Source organism: Motacilla alba, chromosome 3 (genome assembly GCF_015832195.1).
Source record: "Motacilla alba alba isolate MOTALB_02 chromosome 3, Motacilla_alba_V1.0_pri, whole genome shotgun sequence".
Taxonomy (NCBI): domain Eukaryota; kingdom Metazoa; phylum Chordata; class Aves; order Passeriformes; family Motacillidae; genus Motacilla; species Motacilla alba.
The window spans coordinates 108639328-108662025 of NC_052018.1; the positions used below are offsets into that span (position 1 = coordinate 108639328).

The following is a 22698-nucleotide window of genomic DNA, read 5'->3' on the forward strand; positions in this document are numbered from 1 at the left end:
CAGGTTTTCCATTTAAAGTATTTTTATCTACAGGCAGACCTATACTGACCCAGCATTTGTAATTAATATGCTAGAGAGCAGCTGATTTAATAGCCCTTGCCATTCCAGCACAGGGATTTGCCATGTTTGTTGGAGGTGCAGTTTGTTAGTCTGCCCTGTTTCTGCCTGGTATTTGTGTCTCTAATGATGCCATCTCAAAATATGTAATTTTTCTTACTACCTTTAAAGAAAAACCGCTTTAGGATTATGAGAAGCAGGTGAGCTTTTGGCTTGAGGGGTTTTTTAAACCTAAAAAGAATGTCTTTGTCAGACACATGTTGAATGTTTAATGTGGTTGAATGTTGTTAGTCAAGGATTAATATTGTTCAGTATGAAATGTACAGTGTACATTGCAGTCAAACAATAGTAAACTGAGTGGAAAGAAAAAATGTTGCAGAAACACAAAATTATATAAAGCACTTTAATCACATCATTTTACCCACAAATGCTTTGAAGTCACTTATGTATGTTTTGCTGCTCCTTGAGTGCAGATCATGTATGTTGGAAATGTATATGCATACTAATACTTGGCCTGATGGAATAAACATAAGCTGCATGGTGTGTACACTTTCACTCCTTGTTTTGTAGCCTTTGAACACGCTCTTTGTGCATCTCTTTGTGGCAAAGGAAGATTATGTGGCTGGATATTTCCAAGAAATTCTTAGGTGAGTTCCTGTGTAGCCTTGGGTAGTGAGGCACGTGTCCTCTCCTGCTGTCAAATCACGTCTGTCAAGTCAGTCTCATCCGGATGCCCCCTCAGAGATCTGCCAGCAGAGGCCTGATATCTTAAATATTTCACCACTGGGAAACTGCTGTAAAAAAGAGGATGTTTGAAATGTAAAGATTTGGAAATTTGAAAGAAATAAGGTAGGAATAACCAGTCAAAATTACCCAGATAAATTTCACATGATATTATTTGTCAGAAATGTTTTAATTGTTGAGCCATGTGGATTTAAGAAGGAAGGTTAGAGACACTGGAGAAAAAAAATGTGTATATTAAAAAAGCTAGCTGCTGTCTGTCATTGATGGGTGTAATAATGAAAGACTGAATATGTTTGTTATTTGTCCAGGAAAGCTTTCATCTTACTACCAGAACTGCAGTTTATACTTCTCTTTATACCACCTGAGGAGAGGTTAGGTAAGAGCTTAAAACTGTTTTATTCTGGAAGTGAGAGCAATTGCAAACCTAATTAATATGCACTGTGAGTTTGTTGTGGTGTTCTCTTTTTAATATGAGAACAGTTATCAGTTTCTAGACATGTGAAAAACATAATCTAAAAGTATCTTCTGGTGAAGATCCCACGTGCAAGAGGTACCTGTAGTTCCATGCTCACTCCAGCAGCCATTCAGCAGTCTGTTTGTTCCCTGCAATCTTAAAATTTGCCAGAAACAGGACATCAGAAAGGAGTAGAGATCTCAAAAAATCAATACCTACAGATTTTGTGACGATTTCTGGTTGAATAGAGCCAAGAGACTTGAAATGGGGCACTTTCTCTTACTTAGCCAAGCCAGTGCAGATTGGAAGAGGACACTTTGGTGAGGCTCAGAAGGGCTGCTGGAGACATAGAAAACAACTCTGATTATTTCCTCTAGAACAGGGGTACAAAGGTAGAGAATACATGTATTAATCAGAGAACAGCACCAGATGTGGAATTTTGGTCCTGAATTCCAGCTAATAAACCAAGCATGCACTTAATTGAGCTGAAAAAGGAGCTGGAACTTTGCTGATATGCTGGCTTCTAGACATGTTGGTTCCAAGTCACACTAAAACACTGTAGTGGTGTGTCAGCTACAGAAAACAAGGCTTGAATTAATGGTTTTGTCAAATCTACCCTGGCAACCAACACCAGCTTTCCTTCAGCAGTGTGAGTCCTGACAGAGATTCTCCACAGGTGTCACTGTCATATTTTCTGAAACATCCCTTCACCAGGATTTCTGCTCCTGGGAAGCTGAGAAGCCTCAGAGAAAAAAATGAAAACAATAATTATCTCATTTTGCTTCTCCTGTTTTTGCTGCTTTGGAATGTGGTCTGGAGAGTGTTTACCAACACGTGCATGTTTGATTGGTTTCATGTGAATTGTTTTTACTTAATGACAATCACCATCAGCTGTGTTGGACTCTGAGGAGTCAGTCACGAGTTTTTCATCAGTATCTTGTTAAGCCTTCTGATGTATCCTTTCTCTATTCTTTAGTATAGTTTTAGTATAGTATTCTTTTATATAATATTATAGTAACATAAAATAATAAATGAGCCTTCTAAGAACACGATGTCAGATTCTCAATTCCTCCTTTCTCCTGGGGACCCCAAAAATACCACACACAGGCATAGAGAATTGGCTGTATTATTCTTACAGGGATTGTTTTCTACCAATTTCTGATTGCTTTAATGCATATTCAGGTTTGGAATGCTGGATTAATTAGATGACCTTGGTGATGATTCTCACACATTTATGCTACCGTCATTTCAGCCTGCAGCATTTTACTTGGAACTTTTTACTATCTGTGGTTTAAGTTTGAAAGTCCATTTTCCTCAGACAGTTTTGCTGCTAATTTAAAGCTTGCATAATGAAGTTTCTCTGTTGCCCCGACAGGCTTTAGCCATTCAGAGCTGGACATGGGGCCTGTCTTTGAAAGGATCATGCCTGTTCCAGGCTCACCCATGAAGAGGCGTTTCACCTTGCTGGCATGCCCGAGGCATTGGTGTCACCCACGGCTGTACGTGCGCCAAGCAAGGTAATGCAGCTCCTTGCTTCTGCTTCCCTGAGCACATCTGGCTGGGGGAAACTGAAGCGTTTTCCTTTGGTTTGCAACATCAGTAGCTTAGCTTGGCTGCTCTGGTTTTCTGTGATAACCAAACTAGGTAGTTCTAGGATTATGCTGGTTTTCTTCTACTTCATCAGAAGATGTATTTTTTTGAATGCTAGTTAGCTATGTAGGAAGACTATTTTTTGTCAGTGATGTTTATTCTGTGATCTGCTGGCTGAATTAGACTGCTGTTGCCACTCTTGGTTTTTCCTGCCATGTGTGTTCTGCCTGTGCCAGTGTTGCATCCAGGACGTGAGAAATGCCAAGTTTTCTGACCCAGGGGCCTGGAGATTTTCCTCTTGTTGTTGCTGTGGAGATGCTTCCTTCTAGTGTGGATGAAAAAGAACATGTATCCCTCAAATTTTGGGTTACTTGTTGTCCTGTTCACTGTGGGAAGACTGCTGGTAGGGTAATGTTTTATGAAGCAGTAGTTTGATTAACGCTAATTTATTCTGGAATTTTTGCAGGTAGTAAATGTAAGTGTTGTTTTGTGGCTAGGTAGCAGAGTGGTGATTAAATTAGCATTTCTGATGCCTGCAGTGGAGATTGAAGTTTAGGGAGAAGTGTATTCCTTGGAGACTCTAGCACATGGTATGGGTTTGGGGGGTCTGCACTGACCAGTGCTTGCAGAGGCTGATGCCGCATTGAGTGTGGTGTCTGATTGGTAAAGCCACACTGTTTGTTTATGGGCTGATTCATGCTGCCAGCTTGGGCTGCATTCTGACAGAAGCCTGTCTCTGAGAGGTATTTTGTTGTATATATTGAATTTTAGTGCATGGGTCTGAAGCAAATCTGCAGCTTGTGCTCCTCCTGTTGCTTGACTTTTAAGCATTTTAAGAAAAAGGCCTGAGGCCTGACCTTTGCCACTTCACATCCTCCTGCTGTAGCTCTGGATGTTTCAATATGTTAAACATCTCTCTCATATTAACTTGATGTACAGTTGTTAAGCTTTTTGAGTGTTTCTTTTGAGTTGTCTATATAAGTGAATGGACTTTGTATAGAGAAGGCATCAGTAGGTGAGTTAATGCCTGAAGATTAAAAATCTTTCCATATGTCTTGGTTCTGACTATCATGTTTGTCTTTTTTTCAGTTTAAGCTAATTTTTTTTTGGTGGCCACTGAATGTTGTCAATTGAAATGTTCTTTTGCATGACTGGAAATGTCAATTAGGCCATAGCAATAATCCTGATAAGACCTGCCACCTTGTCTGGGATTTTGGTAGTTTGTTATAAAAAGTAAAAATTGCTTTAGCTTTGGTATTAATAGTAAATTCACTGGGAGACTGGTTTTCCTCTTACACAGTGGTGATACAAAATTCATACTTCAGTGTTGTCCATCAGTGGATAACAGGTAAGGCTAATTTCTGTTTGCAGAGGGAGCTCTGCCTTTCCCTTCTCTCTGCACTCACCCCTGTGCTTCCCTGGCATCCATAGTAACAGTCAGTGGGAGCCCTTGGAGACTCCTCTGTGGATGCTGTCCACAGCCACCTGCCTAGCAACATGTTCTGGGGCAGTGAGAGGAGATTAGCCTAATCTCTGTCCCCTCTTCCCCTCCTTACAGAGGGGGAAGAGCAGCTGTAAACTGATACTTTGTTTAGCCATCGATTTGGAAGTTACTCTCTGTCTGGCCTCTATAATGTGACAATGTGTCAGAATGCAGCCCACTAAGCTGTGATGTTTAAGGTTCTTGCTGGTGTCTTGTCTAGATCCTGCCATTCTTGGGTTTGTGCCCTGTAGGCAAGAGTCAAATTTGCAGCTCTGTGCTTGCACTCACAGTAGAGGAATTTTGTGGCATTTTTATATTGGAAAGCTTACTGGAGTTTGGAGGGTTTCTTTACTTTCTTAAATATTGTGGTACTGGTGAAAGATACTAAAAGCAGAATAAGCAATGTGTTCCTACAGATTAGTGTGCAGGGAGATGAGTGGTTGTGTGCAGAGTCCCATGGACTGGCACAGGGTCACTCTTCAGGAATTGCCATCTGCACCTTTGTGTGTGATCATGTCCTGTGTCCCACAGAGCAGAATGACATAGGGCACTCAAAACTCTTGGCACAATGTTCCGCTTGGAGGAGGTGTGTGTCTGTTATGGACTCCACAAAATAACAGGGTTCAATTAGGATACAGTCTCATTTTGTTACCCCTCTTCATTTGGTTTTTTGAGGTTGGAGAGCTTATTAACAGATTTGCTGTACTAATTAATTGTGCTGAAGTGGTGATGTTCTGATAATAGAAAACCTCACTGCAGGTTTTCCCTTGGGATACTTCCTGTGAAGGAGATGAGGGTAACCATTTTGGTTTGAGGGATAAGGAATGAGTTACTGTAAGTTTTTATGGAGTTTTCATGGTTGCTGGAGCTTCATTTTAGTTGAGGGGGGGAAAAAAAAGCAGGAGCAAGGTCAGCATCCAAGGGGTCCCTCGCCTTGGTTACAAAGGTGGTCTTACCCAGAGGTCACATCCATTCTGCTGTGCAGGAGCAGCAAAAGCATCCAGAGAGAGACCCCCTGACCACCTCTCCTGTGCTGGAGTCAGGCAGTGCTTAGGAACTCGGACAGTGCTTGGTACAATGAGAAACAGAACCTCTTTTGCCCAGCTGTGTTTTCTTTAAGGCTCCTTCCAAATCTGGACATACATAAAAAGTAGCAATGAGAATGTGTTTATTGTTTCTGAGTTCCTGCCTGTGTGGAGCAATCATCTCCAGCTTACAGGTATCACATACAGGCACTTCCCTACCTGAGCAGTGGGACCCTAGAACACGACAGGATTTTCCCCCAAAACCCCGGGAAGCTCTTGAAGTTCCTGGTTCTCCCTGGCGCAGCACGTTTGTGCATCCCTGACAAGCGAGGGAAGCGCCGCGGCCGGTCCCGGTTCCCGTGCAGGCAGAGGAGGAGGATTGTGCATCCTAAGCGAGCGAAGGAGCCGCTGCCCGTGCCTGGCGGGGCCGCCGGGTGGCGGCAGAGACCGCGCGGGGCTCCGCCAGCGCCGGTGTCACCGCGCGGGACCGGAGCCGGGACGGGCGCCAGGGGACGGTCCAACGCGACTGTCCCTGGGGTGTTGGTGTGACAGCCGAGGTAGCTGCCTGCTCCCGGCCCAGAGCAGGGAGGGTTTCCCCTGCAGTTTGTTGCAGTTGCTCCTTCTGGCAGCCCAACACAGCCGCAGGTTCCTCTCTGCTGCTTTTGGTTGCACCACTCAATTCCGGCATTTTTCCAAGAGATAAATACAAGTGGCTTCATGTTATTGATAGCAGCTAAGTGTTAAAGCTGGTGTGCCACCTGCCTTTGCGCCATAGTCTCAGCATAGGTGACTGATGAATTCTGCCACTGTTCTGGTAAAAGTGCTGAATTTTCTTATTCAGAGTTACATTGACCCTGGCTTTAAATAGCAGTCTAGTGGGAAAGAGTCTCTGTTGCCTGTTTAAATAAAAATCCATGTAGGTTGGGACCTGTATGAGTGCTCCATTACAGTTGTAGGAGAGTGAGGCAGAACAATTTTGAGCTGGGATTCCCATATATTTTCTTAGTGCAAGAGAAGCACCTCCACTAAGCAGCGCAGGTTTTGGTGGATTCTGCTGGCTGTTGGGTGTGGCTGTCTCTCTGGTGCTGAGACTCCCACTTTAGTGTGCACTGGGAATGTGTCCTAGGTGCAGTGATTTGTGGGTGCAGGCTTTGGAACAAGCATTTGTAATATTTTTCCATATGTTAATGGAGTAGAACAGAAGTATCAGGGCCTATTAATGGCAGAACCATAGGACATTACCTGGTCTCTTTCTTGTAGGATGGAAGATTATGACGATCTCATGCTAATCTGGACACCTCAAAGTGAGACTCTGAAGGAAACCTATGGTGAATATCTGCTTGTTGATCTCCTAGAACGTGAAGGTGAAGAAAACCAGGCAGCTGTTTGTGAGGTCAGTCTGCCATGACCTCTGGTTTTGTCTGATTAGTGATGTCCTGTATGACAGCTCACTCCAGCTCAGGGGATAAAAACAGCAGCCCACCTGTGAAAAGGAGAATTCATGCTCTATACCCACACAGTGAGTGCCCTTCTCAATGTAGTTTGTGTCTGTCCTTGGGAGTGATGTTTCCAGTACAGAAATGAAGCAGCGATTCCCAGTGGCTCGTGCAGATTATTTTCAAGTAATTTGGACAGACTGTCTTGATGAAGCCATGTTGTCATTTTAGACATTTGCATTATAGCTGGCCTGTTTTCATTCCCAGTGAAAGCTAATATTGCATGTGAAAATGAGTAGCCAGTAATCCTTTCACAGTTTTAAGTCCTGTAGATAATTTTTCTTTCTCTTGGCTCAAATGGATTTTTGCTTAAATAAAGACAAACCCAGGAATTCATTTAAATAAGAAAGGAGTGGTAATAGTTCTCCTGCTGAAAATTCCTGTTAAGATTTTCACGTGTTGGTAATTGTGTGTGGTAGTGCAAGCTGATAGGCAATATAACCCCCTTAATTCCTGAAATCTGCTTTTTGTGGCAAATGGTTTTATAAAATTGCAACATGTAATCACTGCCATTGGGAGCCAAATGGGAAACAATGCACCATTAGTGTAATGGCACATTGCAGAGGGCTGTTGCTATAAATAAGACATTCCAGTGGCATGTTCAGAGCTCAATGTGAGACCACCAAAAGGTGTTCCAAGCCCCCAGTTATCCCAGCTGCCACTGCCACGGCGGGCTGGGAAAGCGTCTCCACGCAAACCATGATGGATGCCAGCTTCCCCTGTGGAGAAGGAAGCTGGCAGCTTCTTTTTGCACATATGGTAGATGGATTGGTTAATCAGCCTCTGCTGAGCCTTGGGCCTGAAATTACACAGCAGCCAGGCAACTGTGGCACCCCGGCTTTGTTGGTTACGCAAACAAGGCAAACAAACAATCACTTGTTGTTTGAGGGCAGAAAAATTAAACGTCACACTTTTTAAAGTCTTTGTTGATGTGCTGGTGGCTTGATAAAACAGCTGTACAAATCCAGCGTTTGAGTTTTCATTAGGTTTATAAAGGCTTTCATTATGTGTATTGAGGAGGAAAGAAAATGTGTTTTGATAATGTGTTTCACCAGAAAGTTGCATGCACTACTGAGAATTTAAGAGCTTCCTTTTCTAGACCTGTCCCAGGTTAAAGCCAGAAGCTCTCCAGCATGCCAGCTCTCCGTGGTCTCAGTGTGTGTCTTGCTGAGAACTCCAGCAGCAATCGGGCATCCAGAGTACCCAGGGTGCCAGCATTGCAGGGATCCCATCACTTTCATGTTTGCCGGAGCATCTGGGTTTTAAGACTAGCTCTTGGATTTTTTTCAGAACACAGAAATATTTGGGGCTTACAAGTGCTGCAAATAATATGTACTGCATTAGGTACTCCTTATATTATATGTAATTGATTTCTTGACTTAATTTCTTCGGAGAATTAAATACACCCTTCAGTTTGACCCCAATTTGGGTCGAAATCAATGTCCAGTAATGAGCCAACTATTACAGCTAAGTGAATGCAGTTACAGCAGCACTGTAACTTTAAACAAAATGATATGTTTTTGGAAGCATGTTGTGTATTTGCCATAACAAATGTTTTACTGAAACTCAGGTCATTATTTGGCCTATATATAAAAACCTAATACTCTTGCAAGTCATAGCTAAAAAAAGGATTAGAACATCTACTGTAGAAGTCCTAGTACATACATATGTTACAAGGAAAAACTAAAAGAGGATCTTTAACTTTTGCTGAAATAGTTCCTATATAGTTTTCTATTATGCACAGTCAGAGATGGAACATAAAAGATGTTTCAGAAATTTTTTGTTCAGTTTTTTTTGTCCTTTCCTAGAATGACGGGTTCATGTGACTTGGCTTTTATCTTCCAGGTTGGTGGCACTGCAGTAGGATTCATGAGCTTATGTTCTGACGTGAACATTTCCTTGTTTCAAGAGTGCTTTGACTTAGGGCCTTTCCATGGACTCTGTAAACCACATCCTGAGGATATTCTCAAAGTGCCACGGAAGCCAAGTGTTCAAGGAGGTATCTATATTCTAAAATGCTAAATAAATTCAAGGTGTGTTTGTGTCTAGCTTCTGAGTAGGTTTTGCAGAAGGTTGGAAAAGGATATATAGGTTTACTAGAAGGAAAACACAAATTACCATACCTGTTTTTGAAGTAGGATGCCTGGTGTTTTTTAATTGAGGAGGGGAATTTTGATAGCTTGGTCTCTGACTCAGAGTTGATTGTTGTTTGTGGGGAGCTGACCTGTACCAACTATGGGCTAAATGTGTGCTTGAAGTTTCAGAAAGCTGTCATGTGGTGTATACTGTCTATCAGATACAGTTGTGCTGCTAAAGGAAGATGTGATTGTAAAATCTGGTGGTGAAGTGAGGCCTGTTGGTAGCTGAGCAGCTGGCTAACTGTGCCTGTTATGTTGTCCTGTTGACTTATGTCATCTTTTTTCCTTGTGGTTCAGCTTCTGCTCTTTGCTTATTGTTTGCAGTCTCCTGGGTTACAAGATTTTGGGAGATCAGGGGCTGTCTCTTTATTCCGCTTTTATATTGGGCCCACTACAGCAACACATGTGCAAGCCACTTCCTGCGAGTGATAAAAACCAGTAGCACAAATATGTCACCTGTTTGTAGAACAGAAGTGTCATGTGAATGATTTACAGTTGTTGTCTTTATTTTTCAGTGTCAAAGGGCGTTTTGTGCAGAAGGGCAGCATCTTGCTGTCTACTAATTATCAGTGGTGGAATAAAACACTTCCACCACTAGATTATGTATCTGCTTTTCTGAACACAAAGCAGCAGGCAAAAAAGGCAACCAGGGAGCTGCAGAGCTGTCACCAGCTGGTGCCTTGAAGCTGGCAGTCACAGAACAGAAAAGGGAGAGAAACAGGTCTTGTAGCTGCTCCTGTGGACTTCCCCTCCCCTGCAAGGAAGCATCTTGCACATAGGAGATGGAGGAAGCTGCATGTCTCCTGTTTGATCCCGTGCTCCTGCAGCTCGAGGAGTATTAGTTCAGAAGAGGTGACAGACGTGTAGGAGGAGGAATGAGATTGAGGAGGGAGAGAGATCACTCAGGAGCCAGAGCCCAGTCCTGGGCTGTCTGCTCTGGGTGACCCTGCTTGAGCAGAGGCTTGGGCAAGGTGACTGACCACCAGGGCTCTCTCCCAGCCTTACCCATCCCAGGGCTGTTGCTGGTTCTGGTGTTCTCTCTCCTTCTCCAGAGCCTGCAAGCTGTAGGTCTGTGTATTCTGGCAAATTCTGTGCTGCTGAGCTTTTCAGTGAGAATGTGTTTACAGGGTTTGACAATACAGCTGTTACGTGTGTTTTATCATTTACGAAATCTATGGAACTTGTTCTGAATGTTAAAACTTAGCATGAGCAGCTGTGTTCTGTTCAGTTTCTTGAGAATCTGACATCTGAGTGCTTTTCAGAAATGTTTTAAGCTGCATGGTTAGCAGATCTGTCAATCTATCTCCCTTCTTCCCTCTCTTCACTTAAAAACTTTTGAGTTTGGATGGTAGTTGCAGTCCTGTGGGTTGCCTTCAGGTAAGACTTCTTAAAGAAGTATCCCTTTTTTTGGAATGACAAGCACAGCTCTGGGGAAAAATAATTATTTGTAGACTTTCAGGTAGCTTGAGTGCAAATCATTAATGATTGTAGAGGTTTTGGCTTGCCAGTTGTTCAATTTCCTGGCCAATGCACCAATTTCATAGTGGGTCTAGTGCTGGCTAGGTGCCAGGGCACTTAGTAGAATATATTTACTTATTTCCTTGCTGTGAGATGAGCATTAGGAGAAGGAGGGCCAAACAGGCACAAACGTTAAAGGATCTAAAGAAAACTTTATTAATGCAATTAAGAGAAAAAACCAGAATAAAACCTTCAGAACACTTTTCCTCTCCCCTCACCTTTTATCCTTTCCACTGACAACGTAAGACAAAACTTAGAATAGTCTTTCTTCAGGCTGCTTAGGGAGAGTAATCTCTCTTGTTATGCTATGAAGACTTGGCCACAAGAAACAGTTCTCTTGTGGTTTCAGTGTCACAGCGAATCAGCTGTCTGGGAAAGGAAAAATCTGCTTGCAGTGTGAAAAGTCCCTCCCATACCTTGCAGCTATCTCACAGCTGCTTTCATGGGCCATGTCAACTAACTAGGGTGCTATTTTAAGGATGAGCTGTTCTAGCATAAAAACAGAAGTTCTTTTAATGCATCTCTGGGAACAGAGGTTTTGTGTTCCTACCTCTGGGGCAAAGTTTCTCATCTCTTTCTGTTCAAGTTTGTTATTGGACTACAGAAACATCTGTCTGCTTCAATACTGGTGCCTTGGCTTTCAGTTGTGGTAGAACACTACGTCCCCTTAATGCATTTCTACAAGTCATAGGGAAAAAAGAGTCTGTTGTATCAATTATATCTTCTCTATAGCCTTACAAGAGGATTTCAGCCCAAGAATAAGTCGTCTTCTCAATCTGCTCCCATCTAGAATTTGCCTCTTTTTTCACTGATCTCAGAGTCCCATGTTGTTGTTGTCTCTACGTGTCTTCACTCTTTCCTTTTCCTGATTTGGGAGAGAATTGGTATTTGTAGGTTTGTTATCAAGCTTTATCAACTGAAGCAGTTTTTTATAGAGTTCTGCAATGCTGAAGGGTTGATCTCATCCAGGATCTGCGTCGGGCAAATCTTGCCTCCCGCTGCTGCTCACCTGGTCCCCGCTGGCACCGTGCAAGTCACGCTGCTGCCAGTGCCACCCCTGTGTCTTTCTAAGACAGCTGTGGCCATGTGGCACTGCTCCGGCTGCTCTGATCCCGGCTGCACGGCCCCAACCATGTGGCTGCTCCTGGCCCTGGACCCTCCCGGCCTCAGGGCCACCCCAGTGCTGACCGTGAGGCCATTCCTAGTGCTGGTCCGCAAGTAAGCAAAGTTCATTTTGCGAGCCATGCTGAAATAGTCGCGGTCGTGCAGTGCTGCCTGGACATGTGGCGTGGCCCTGGCTGCGCTGACCTTGGCAGAGCAGTCCTGGTCGTGCGGCATTGCCCCAGCCGTGCTGGCCTTGGCTGAACAGTCCCGGCTGTGTGGTTGACAGCAGTGCCAGGACAGTTCCAGTGGCATGGTGAGGTGGCAAAAATCCCAGCCGGACAGTGCGCCGACCTGGCCACACCGGGCTGCGTGAGCCCAGCTGCACAGGGCCAGCCCGGCCCAACATGTTCAAAGGCTGGAAGCCAAGAGTGTTTTTCTTGGTATTCCTTCCTTTTTAAATGTGCTAGTGGTCTAACCGGGTGTCAATCTCCAAACTTAGCCAGCTGATTGGCCCATCAAAACCAGCCAGTTCATTAGCTCTGGCAGGTCCCCACAGGGAACCACCCTCCCCCTCTCCAGCTGAAACACCAGGCTTTTGTTAAGCCATGACGATGATCATGGACACATGAGGAGAAACTTGAGTACCATAAGATGAGATCCTGACTCTGGTGCTATTCATAGAGAGAGACACTAGAAAACTAATAGCAGAGTTGTCTCTTCACTGCTCAGGAACATTAATTCTGTTATCATGGAATAGTAGTTTAAAATTTTTGTTGTAGCTTTGCACACTTTAGAATAGAAGAGTTGCATCCCAGTAGTCCAGTGCTAAGCCTTTCCAATATAAAGGCCAGACTGTGTCCTTGAAATCTCTTGGGCTGTTAATCCCGTGTAGTTTGCATTTGTGGGTATTGCAAAGCCATGCCCATTCCATGAAGGCTGCTTTAGGGGCTGCAATGAGAACTTGCTGCTGGATGGTGTCCTGCTGTGAGGGCAGAGCAGGTTCTGTGGCCTGTCATCTACAGAAAATCTGGACATGGCTTTATGGAATCTGAAGGCTGGAAATTTTGAAATGTAAGCTGCATTCCTTCATAATTTTATGTTCCTACATATAAAAAGGTTATTTTTTCAAGCTGTTTAGCTTTTAAGTAGAGACCACAGGTTGATATTTTTTTTCCTTTCAAAATGTAATGCTGAATAATAATGAAAGAGTATACAACAGTCTGTACTGATATGCCACTTAGGTTTCAGGGTAATTACAGTAATTTGGTTGTTACTCTATATGGTGTCATGAATTAGTTGCTAGAAAACACGATGCAGTGGGAATGATTCAAGGGCTTTTCATCAGGCCTCATGGTGAACTGGCTTCTTGATCCTGATGACTGTACCTCAGCTAACAACCCAGCAATCACAGAATTATTTTAATTTTCTTTGTTTGTGGTGGTCTTTACTTGATTTAGTGGTAGTGTTGCAGTTCTTCACATCACTCGTGTACAGCATGTCTGTAAACAGCAATGCAGCCACGTCTGACAGGAGTGGATGGTGGAGCCATTAAGTCAGAAACAACATATCAATATTTACACGACAACAAGAGACTTGTATTAATTAACTTCTGACACCTGCAAGGCTGTTGGTAATGAGAAATGGAGCTGGTTAATCAAGACGACATTTGATCATTTCTGTGAAGGCTCACATCTGTGATACCCCCAGAGAATCCATGATTCCTAACCCCCACATTTCTCTTTGCCCTGCATGTTGCATCTGCACTCTTTTAATGACAGAGAAACAGATTTTGAAACAGGATTTTTTTCCTAATTACTTCTGGCTAAATTATTTTAAACCTATGAGGTATTTTTTAAAAGAAGTGCCCATCACTGTGTGAAGAAATGCTTCTGTCTATGAATGTAGCTTATGTCGGTGTCCCAAGGCAAAGTTCAGAGGGAGAAGGGATGAATTCTGTTGTTTTCTGAAGCTTATTTTGTGTTCTTCTTGGAGCTCAGAAACCTTGATTTCCTTAATGTTACTGGATTTTCCAAATGCAAGGGTGTCCTTGTTTGATGTGTTTTCTTCAGCAGTAGCACCTACACCTCGAGAGTTTATTGTGTAAAACTTTAAAGGAACTGTAATTCTGTTATAAAGGAATTATAATCCTTGTTTCTTGTCTCTTACTGCAGTAAGAGCTCTGGTTTGACTGGGATTTAACCTGAATTTCAATTGTTTTAGGAGAACTAATCTGATAATGAAGAGCCCTTGCTTGTCCTTGTGATCACCAGAAAGCAAGTTAGCAACACATGGGGCTTAAGATATCAGTCAATACACTGAGTCCTGTTTTTCAGTTCAGATAGGGTAAAGATTTGACACAGGGATAAACACAAGTTAGGAATTGCTTCCAAACTGTCCTGTTCAGGTCTTATTTTACAACCAATTCTCTGTATTTTTGCGGGTTTTTTTAAAAATCAAATAGTCTAATGAAGCTCTAGCCAAGTAACTTTAGGAGGGTCTGCTTTAACAGTTGTGTTAAAATTAAACCTTTTGATGGAGGTAGCCTGGCCCACTCCAGCTATTGCTGTGATTCTGAGAGTAAAGCTCACATTATTAAACCTTGTGCGCTTTCTCTTTTACTTTACTCAGATGAAGATGAAAGCAACCAAACAAGTCAAAAGCCAGAGTCTGTTTCTTCTCTGAACTTCGAACATGTTCCTGGTGCAGATGCAGCTGTGCAGGTAATGCTGCACAGTGCTGCTGTGCACACACCCAGCAGTGCTGCTGGCTCCCAGAGCTGATATGGAGCAAGGCTGGCAGAGATGAGGACAAGCAAATGCCGCTGATTTCCCTCCTGCCCCGTCCTCTGCTCTGGCTCACATGTGCCTCTGCTGTGGGGCACGGATCAGAAGCTGCTCTGGCTAGGGTCTGAAGGGAGGGGCTCAGAGTTATTGGTCAGGGTGAGTTTACCCATCCAGTTCCCCATGAGCAGCCATCAGAGTGGGAAGAAAGGGTCACAGAGGAGAGAAAGGATGGGGCTTAACTAATGAAAACACTTTGAAGTGTTGTAAGTGAGCCCTTGTCTGTTATTGTTGCAGAAAGATGGAGCCATGACCGTTTCCCCCACTGAACTGCCGGTCGGTAATGTCATCAACATAGGCTCTAAAGGCTCAGCAGCACCTCTGCTGGAGACTGAGGAGGGGGATCTGCATCCTGTGAACAGAGGAGCTTCAAATGTTTTCAGTATCCGTCTGTTTTGTATTGATGAGGAGTTTGAAACTAGGTAAGTGTAGAGGAAGAGTCACTGCTCTCCCATTAATAACCATTTTCAAGGTTATGTTTTCAGGACAAATCAGAAAGTGACAGCACCTGCAGTGGTTAGATGGGATTTTTTCTGACCTCCTTCTTGTCTGCTTCTTTTATCTTCAGTAATAACTTTTCAACCTCCACTTGCAACTTCCTGGCTCTGACAGGTCTGTGGGGGCAAAACATGATAAATTCATTTTTGTTGGAAAAAACGTGAGTTGAGGTTGTGGAAAAAGGCTGCTGTTTCCTTCTATGGAGACACTCATTCTGAACTTGGCTAGCTGCAAGAGGAGCTACATGTCACAGTAGTTCTCATCTCATTGCATGGGGCAATAAAGCTGTTCTTAGCTCTGCAGGTAAATGTTCCCACTCTAAAGACAGTCTCTAGTTACTGAAAGAAATTATTCTGTGTTCTAGAATCCTCAACAGCTGGGGGAGACAAAGGGATTTTCTCTTAACACAATTGCTGCTCCTGACCTCACACTCTTAGATCCTGGTGGATTAGAATAGTGCTATAAATGGGGTTTAGACTTTTTTTTCTAAAATTTCTCTCCACACTTCAATATATTCAACCACACCAGCAGAAACTTCTCCAGGAACTTTTCCTTTTCAATGTGATGGTGGAAAGGAAGATACAGGATAGATGAAGCAGCTGAGCACACCCAGGATCTTCCATGCTTTCAAATCCATGTCATATCTGCAGATAGCAGGCATCAGGAGAAGGGCTTGATAGATGAGTTGAACATGTGTAGTACAGTTTGAAAAAACATCTGTCTACTCAGTCATTGGTGAGTAGCAACTTCTGAACTCTGGCTTTAAAGAAGTGTAAGAGTAAATTTCACTGAGAAGAAAAATTAGAATTCCTTGAAAACTGGTTCTATTTATTGAGCAGTTTCTTGATTAAGGAGGGCACCTACCCAAGAGGATCAAACACTGAATCTGCTGCAAATGCAAATATACAAAGTTACCGAAACAAAGCAAAGACATTGCCTTTTGTGTACATATTTCCAAAGTGATATACCCAGTGACAGAGCTCAAGTTTGTTAAGAACTAGTTTAATTAGTGAAGTGCAGGAAGTCAGCATAGAAGATCTGTGTTGTACTTAGAAACATTGACCAACTAATGTGGGATAAGAACAATTGCAGTGCTGAGAGACTGTGCCAGAACAGTTAATTGAGCGACAATCTAGTGTAAAAATTCAAGCAAGATACTTATTGCAGAATAAGAAAGCTTTATATTAAAATATTAGTGATTGCTCTGGAATGATTCCATTATACTGAAACAGCAGTTGAGAGCTTTGCTAGAGATTTATGTCAGCAAATAATCTCACTGTAGACTTCTTGAGTTCTCTGCTCATAGTTTCCTGTCCTAAGGATCTGTCTGGTTTTTTTTGCCTCCTGATCTCTGTGCTTTGTTTACTGTTTCTGTTCAAGACATTTCTCACTGCATTTATCATTCAGTGCTGTGCTCCCAGATTGTTTTTACCTGGAGACATCTGTGGAGCAGTGTGGATTCCATGATGGGTATCTGGAGGAGACAGCACTCCTGTCTGAAGACTTTTCCTAAAATTACCTCATGCAGAGCTGAGCAATCTGTAGATCTTGGTGTCTTCAAACATTTTGCTTGCATGCTTCTCTGGCTTGCCTTTGCTTGATCCACCTGCCTGTAGAAGAAATATTAGCAAAGCAAATATATGTAAAGGAGGGCACAAGGTGATGCTAGCTGCTTCCTGGAATCTTGTCCTGAGGGAGCTCCTGCTGGCCTTGCACAGCATGGACCCAGAAACAGAAGTTGGCTCGAAGTGTAGGTGTGATTGCATCTTAGCCCTGAAGAAACTTTGGGAGGAAACTGAAGGAAGTTTAGCTCCTTGGGAGTTGTAACCCACTAAAGCTGCTGAATGTTTCCATCTCCTAAACCCAGAACTGTTAGTGCATTGAGAGTGAAATGGGAGGGAACTGAACTATTGGCTTATCTGCTGATATTTGGTACTTTTCTAAGCCCCCTGAAAAATCTCCCACCTCAATTCTTGTGTTCCTTGCTGTCAACAAGGTCCTGGATACCAGAAAGAAAATTGCAGTGCAGTATAGTTGCAATGGCATTTTCCTTTCCCCCGATTTGCTATTCAGTTAACTAGTCTTAGTTATGTATTATATAGGTGAATATATAATGCCCTAGTCCTGATCTGTACTTGCAGCTTTAAGTTTACATTCAGGCATAGATATTGCAATTAGAAATTAATTCTCTTTTAAGTAATATTATTAAAGAGGTAATTAAAGGGAGCTTAATTACAATTCTGAAAGGAGGAGAGGATTTATCAGTATTTATAAGGTAACATATATCTGTATGAATTTCTTCAATATATACATCTTGTGTGGTGGAAAAGTGTTTTATGAAACTTCAGCATAACTGGGTTTTGAGCTCTTTGATAACCTTAGACATGGGAGAAACAGCAGGGGTTCAGTGAGATTTCTCAGGTCTTTTTAAACTGAAATGTCACAATTTGCTGTCACCATGGAAAAGAGACTAGGACAGCTCTAAGTCAGTGGGTGAGAAGTGAAAAGAAGTGTTTAAAAACAATTCTGAGTATTGACATTCCTGTTAGTCTGTCAGAGCACATCAGGCAGGTTTTCCTGTGTGGAAAGTCACAGAGCCCTTGGTGCTGGCTGAAAATAGTGTAGAACATAGCAACAACTGTTTGCAACCTGAAGTAATATTTGCTGTATACTAATGCTGCTGTGATAGTCTAGGAATGGCTTCTGAAGAGGCTGGAGTCAACAACATGAGAGCCAATGTTTTGTTAGTTCCTCCCCCTGCCCTTTTAGTGAGGAGCCTCATGTATTATGTCAAACATCCTGGTTATTCTTGTTAACAATGATGCTTTAAGCACTGGGAGTCAGAAATTGCAGCATGCAACATCAACAGTTGATTATTGACGATCTATCGGGATTGTCTGATCAGCTCTGAATAAATGCTCCTGCACTTGCAGGGATGTTAATATCACAGTGTATCAGATCATTCTGATACGTGCTTTATTTACCAATATTTGCTCTTGTTGCAGGTCACTGGACTTTTTGCATTATGCTTTCAACGTTTTCCCAGTGAGTATAATGAAAGTTGGAATGATTTTGTGTGGTGGGACAGCAGTGCAGCTGGCAGCCAGGGGATGTGGGTCTGCTGCTCCAGTGAGTCTGCCCCACATGAGTGTGCTGGGCCTGGTTACCCTGGGCTGAGCTACTCCCCTCCTTGGCTGCTTCTGGACTTCATGGAATGCATACCTAAGTCCTCTCTTTGTCCTAGAATCCTGGAAAGGTTTGGGCTGGAAAGGAACTTAAAGATAATCTAGTTCTACCCTGCCATAGCCAGGAGACCTTCCATTAGACCAGATTCCTCCAAGCCTTGTCCAACCTGCCCTTGGACACTTCTAGTGATGGAGCAGCCACATTTTCTCTGGGCAGCCTGTGCCAGGGCCTCCTCACACTCACAGGGAAGAATTTTTCTGTACCATGGAATCTAAACCCTGCTCTCTGTCAGTGTGAAGGCATTTCCCTGCCACTATGTGCTCTTGTAAATAGTCTCCCTAGTTTATGTTCCATAGGGACTTCTCTAAGATGCAGATTTAGAAAAAGAAATGCTTCCAACTCCTTTAAAACCATGTACAATCCAGACCATACCTACATTAAAAACAAAATCAGCACAATTTATTAAAGGAGATGGAGCTAAAGCCTATAAAACAATGGTGTTAAGGAGATCCATAATATTTACCTACAGACTGAACTGTGGCACTGTGGATTCACAGTGCAGTAGCTATTTCCCACTCATGCCCTGTGATCACTCTGTCTGAGGTAGCAAAGTCCACTTTCTGAGACTTTCTTAATGCACACCAGTGTTGTAAAGTCATATGACAAATAACTGCATGGCAGTGTGCCTTAGAGACAAGCCCTGGGTACCAGAGACACTGTCTTGGCCCTAAGAAGCAGCACACTCAAAAACACTGCTTACCACCAAAGAGTTCCTAGAGGGAGCTGACCCAGAAAGCATTTCAAATTTACGTAATTTATCCATCCAACATCAGTCTTTGAAATAAAATGTCACAATAGAATCACCAGATGTAGTAAGGAAGGTTCATCCCATAGTTTGCCTAAAGTGAAGCCATTTCTGAGCTGTCAGTTCCTTGGTGCTGCCCAGGCAGAGCAGTTCTTGGAGGTGTGCATAAACCCTGCATTCAGGGCTGTCTGTCCCCTCAGAGGGCTTTGGGTAAAGCTTAGAGAATGCTTTTATTGCCTGCCAATGTCTTTCAGGACAGAGACTTCTGTGTCATCCTGGTGCCACATCATGTCCCAGAGTTCCCACTGATCCAGAGCTTTGTTCGGGCTGTCCCTTCCTGCACGTCCAGGCTGGGTCGGGAGCTGTACGTGTTCCACCGAGCAGGATTGCTCACGTGAGTCATGCCTTGGGACAGCCCTGCTGTGGGACACACCTGCCAACATTTGTAGGGAGTGTCCTCTCAGAACCCAAGCACAGTGAGAGGAATCATTTGGGATTTGTGTATACAGTACTAAAGGAGGGAAGATGGACATCAGTACAGATCAGCAGCTCCAAGTTCCCTGGTTGTGGGCCAAGGCCAGCAGGGAAGCGTGTGCTGTATTTGGCCTTGGGGATGTGGGTCAGGTTGTGTGACAATGGCACCTGATAGCCTGGTGTAGGTTTAATTCTTGGAAATACACTGTAGCTTTCTTAAGAGAAATGTAGTCATGTGTTTCTGAGACATACAGATCACAGCGGGAACTGTTGAGTATCTGTTCTATATAATTTCTCTTTTACTTTTGGTGTTGAATCATTTATTTCATGCCTTCAGTTTCTGTGATCCTCTGAAAACTTCTGTAGGCTGAAATATCAGTGAACTGCAACACCAAACCTTTCTTGCTGTGATTTCTGTTACAGGGAATGAGTTTTCCAAAGCTTTGCTTGTATATCAAGCCTATTCTGGCCCAAACACCAAGCTTAAATTGTGGTGTAGTGAGATTTTCTTTTTTTGGTTTTGGTCCTAATGTACCTAAATACTATGTGGTTTTTAGCGAAGTACTTCTGGGTTTAATTGTGTACCTAATCACCTCTGGTGGTACACAAATGCTTTGTGTAAGAACTGGCCAGCTACTCTTGGACTGAGGCAGAAGCTTTTTGCCCTGGGATGAAACTTCTCCTTCTGGGTCCTGAGTAAAAATCCAGCTGGCTGGAGAGAGAGTTGCTGGAGTAATTCCTGGTAATCTCAGGCCCAGCTGCTCAGTAATCCACCAGTAGGGCTGGGAGTCATACGTCCTCTTGCAATTTTGGGCAAAATTCAAGTTGTTATCAAGGCTGTTTTAAAAAAAAGTTACCATCCTGATTACATTGTGCATATTCCAAATGACACCAGTCCTTTCATGAAAACAAAATAGGGTCATCAGTAGCATTTTCCAAATCCCCCTGCAGCTTTGCAGGAAAGTAAAGGAAAATAGCTGCTCATTGAGGTTCAGGATCAGAAAAGCTTTGGGAGAAACCAGAGTAAGCTTTTGGAAAGTTTCTCCAGAACAAAACCCACAGGGTGCAACAGCAGATATCCTCTTGGAAATAACCAAAATCTGTGGAAGTGAGAGATCAACACGTTGTACTTGCACCTATGGCTCTCAAAAGCATGTGAGTGAAAAGGAAGTCACAGAAAATGGACTAAAAGAAAAACGGGGTAAGAAGAGGGGAATATGAAGACATGAAAGGGCAAAGTCAGAAGAGGCACAGGTACAAAATGAGCTCTTGATTAGTACAGGTAGTAAAAAGGAATAAGAAAAAGTGTTAAGTACACAAAAAGCAAGAGTGCAGCAAATGGAACTGTGAGTCTGCTACTTAACAGTGAAGGAGAAAAAAATAACAGATGACAAGGCACAGGCTGAGGTTCTTAATGGGTACTTTCCCTCAATTTTCACTAAAAAGCATGATAATAATAGTGTCCTTGTCTCTGAGCAGTCAAAGGACTTGAGCATCTAGAATGAGTTAATTCATTGCTGGGAGAGAAACGAGTACAGACCTTGGATAGTCCTTCCTCCTGTTCCATAATCCCAGTGGAGTTGGTGGATCTGCTTATTAAAAAAAAAGGCAGTTTCAACTTTTCTCATGTTCTGTTTTGTCACACTCCAGATGCAGCTCCCTGTAGGCACAGCTGCTTTCCCTGGGCATGGGTGGGGCAAAGCTGGTGGGCTGGGCTGGGCAGCAGTGGGAGGAGGGCACACTTGGGCTGCAGTGAGCTGTAGCTCTCTGCGCTGTTGGGTCTTGGAAACGTGTGAGAAGCTCAGCTGATGCTCACTTAGAAGGTCAGGATTAGTTTGTGATTTAGTAACCAAACGTTTGCTTTTGGGCAGTCAAAGATGATCAGTGAATTCAGCTGTGAAATTTCTCATAACATACCAGAATCTTGGTTTATTCAGTTACCAGTGCTATTCATTAAGCTTGTATTCCACAAGATGCCTCCCAATGTGACTGAGGCTGAAGAACAGCACATCCACTTTTAAAGTGAAAGCCAGAAGAGCAGGAATAAAAAGATTATACTACATGAATCACAACTTTTCATCTGTGGGTGAAAGAACTTATTTCTTGGAACTGAAGCTGTAGTTCAGCTTCTTGAACAGCACTCCACAAGTGTGGGTTGCACGAGCTGTGTGTGTCTAGGAAGAGGTTGCTGCCTTTGACAGACACTGGGAGAGCTCCTCAGCTGCTGTAGACTGTCAGTGTGGAGTGAATTTTCTTCCTAACTACTAGGTGGGAAGAGGTTTGCTAAGTGCCAGGTTACTGCTGTCTGTAGGTAAGGTGTTCCATGTGTGGCACAGGCATTCCCATTCCAAGTCCATACTGTGTCATTGCAAACTGGCACTCCACGCTTAGCAGAGGTGTTGCAGTCATGTAAGTTTATCATCATGTGTTACTGCTTGAGGCACCAAGGCCTAACACAAAAATTGATAATTTTGTTCTTGGAAAAATTCATGTTCCTGCTTTATTTTGTACCATGATAGCTGGCTCAGTTTTATTTTTCTCTGTCCTTTTCTCATTTTTTCTTGCCTTTCCCTCTTTTAATCTAGCTCTTTTCCCCATGTGCCACAATGTTCATAGATACAGATTCCACATCCATTTTATGGTTCTTTGCCTCCCTTTATTGCTGACTTTTACTCACTTGGAGACAGGTGATACCTGGGGTTATAGATCGGGCTGAGTGTTTAATAGCAGATAAAGCAGGGTTCTGGAGTTGTCTCAAGTAGATGCTCTGATTTTTTTCTATTACCATGCCCTAAGTTCATATCTGCCTTTGGAACAAGTGTCATTTAGCAATCAGCTACAATTTCTGAATGGTGTTGTTTGTATTTGTGAAGGGCGTGTTGTCTTAAGCTTGGCAGTTTTCCTCATTTTGTCACAGAGTCAACTTTTAATTATTTTTTTTTGTCCTTTTTTTAGATCATTTAATGTAAGAAAAGCAGCAACCAGTGACTTAGACGGTGTCAAAATGCTTGTTGAAACTCTTAGCTTGAATGAAAGGATATGGAATGACTCAAAGATATTCACTGAGACTCGCATGGATCCAGTGAGTATTTGTTGCTGATATGTGTTCAATTCTGTCCTAAGATCAGGACTGAAGCAGTGGCTGAGCTTGCAGCACTGCTGCAGCAGCTGTCCCCAAACTGAAGTATCGGTGAGGAAAGGTCTGTGTGGTCCAGAGTCCAGCCACACACCTGGCTCAAACAGGGCCCTCTTGGGGAGCAGGCTGGTTAAACTGGGATGGTGCCTG

At 43.1% G+C, this 22698-nt stretch overlaps 1 protein-coding gene across 3 annotated transcripts in view; it reads left to right on the top strand.

The window, feature by feature from the left end:
- The window catches only part of CFAP61 (cilia and flagella associated protein 61), a 94461-nt gene that overhangs the window by 4200 nt on the left and 67563 nt on the right, over window positions 1-22698 (top strand). For all 3 annotated transcript variants that reach the window (XR_005256535.1, XM_038133760.1, XM_038133761.1), the window contains exons 6-15: window positions 628-704; window positions 1110-1177; window positions 2631-2772; window positions 6614-6746; window positions 8695-8848; window positions 14238-14329; window positions 14687-14871; window positions 17953-17992; window positions 19193-19332; window positions 22368-22494. Coding sequence is in view for 2 of the 3 variants with exons in the window: in XM_038133760.1 (XP_037989688.1) it covers window positions 628-704; window positions 1110-1177; window positions 2631-2772; window positions 6614-6746; window positions 8695-8848; window positions 14238-14329; window positions 14687-14871; window positions 17953-17992; window positions 19193-19332; window positions 22368-22494 (1158 nt within the window). In the remaining variant the exon portion in view is untranslated. The remainder of the gene's footprint in view (window positions 1-627; window positions 705-1109; window positions 1178-2630; window positions 2773-6613; window positions 6747-8694; window positions 8849-14237; window positions 14330-14686; window positions 14872-17952; window positions 17993-19192; window positions 19333-22367; window positions 22495-22698) is intronic.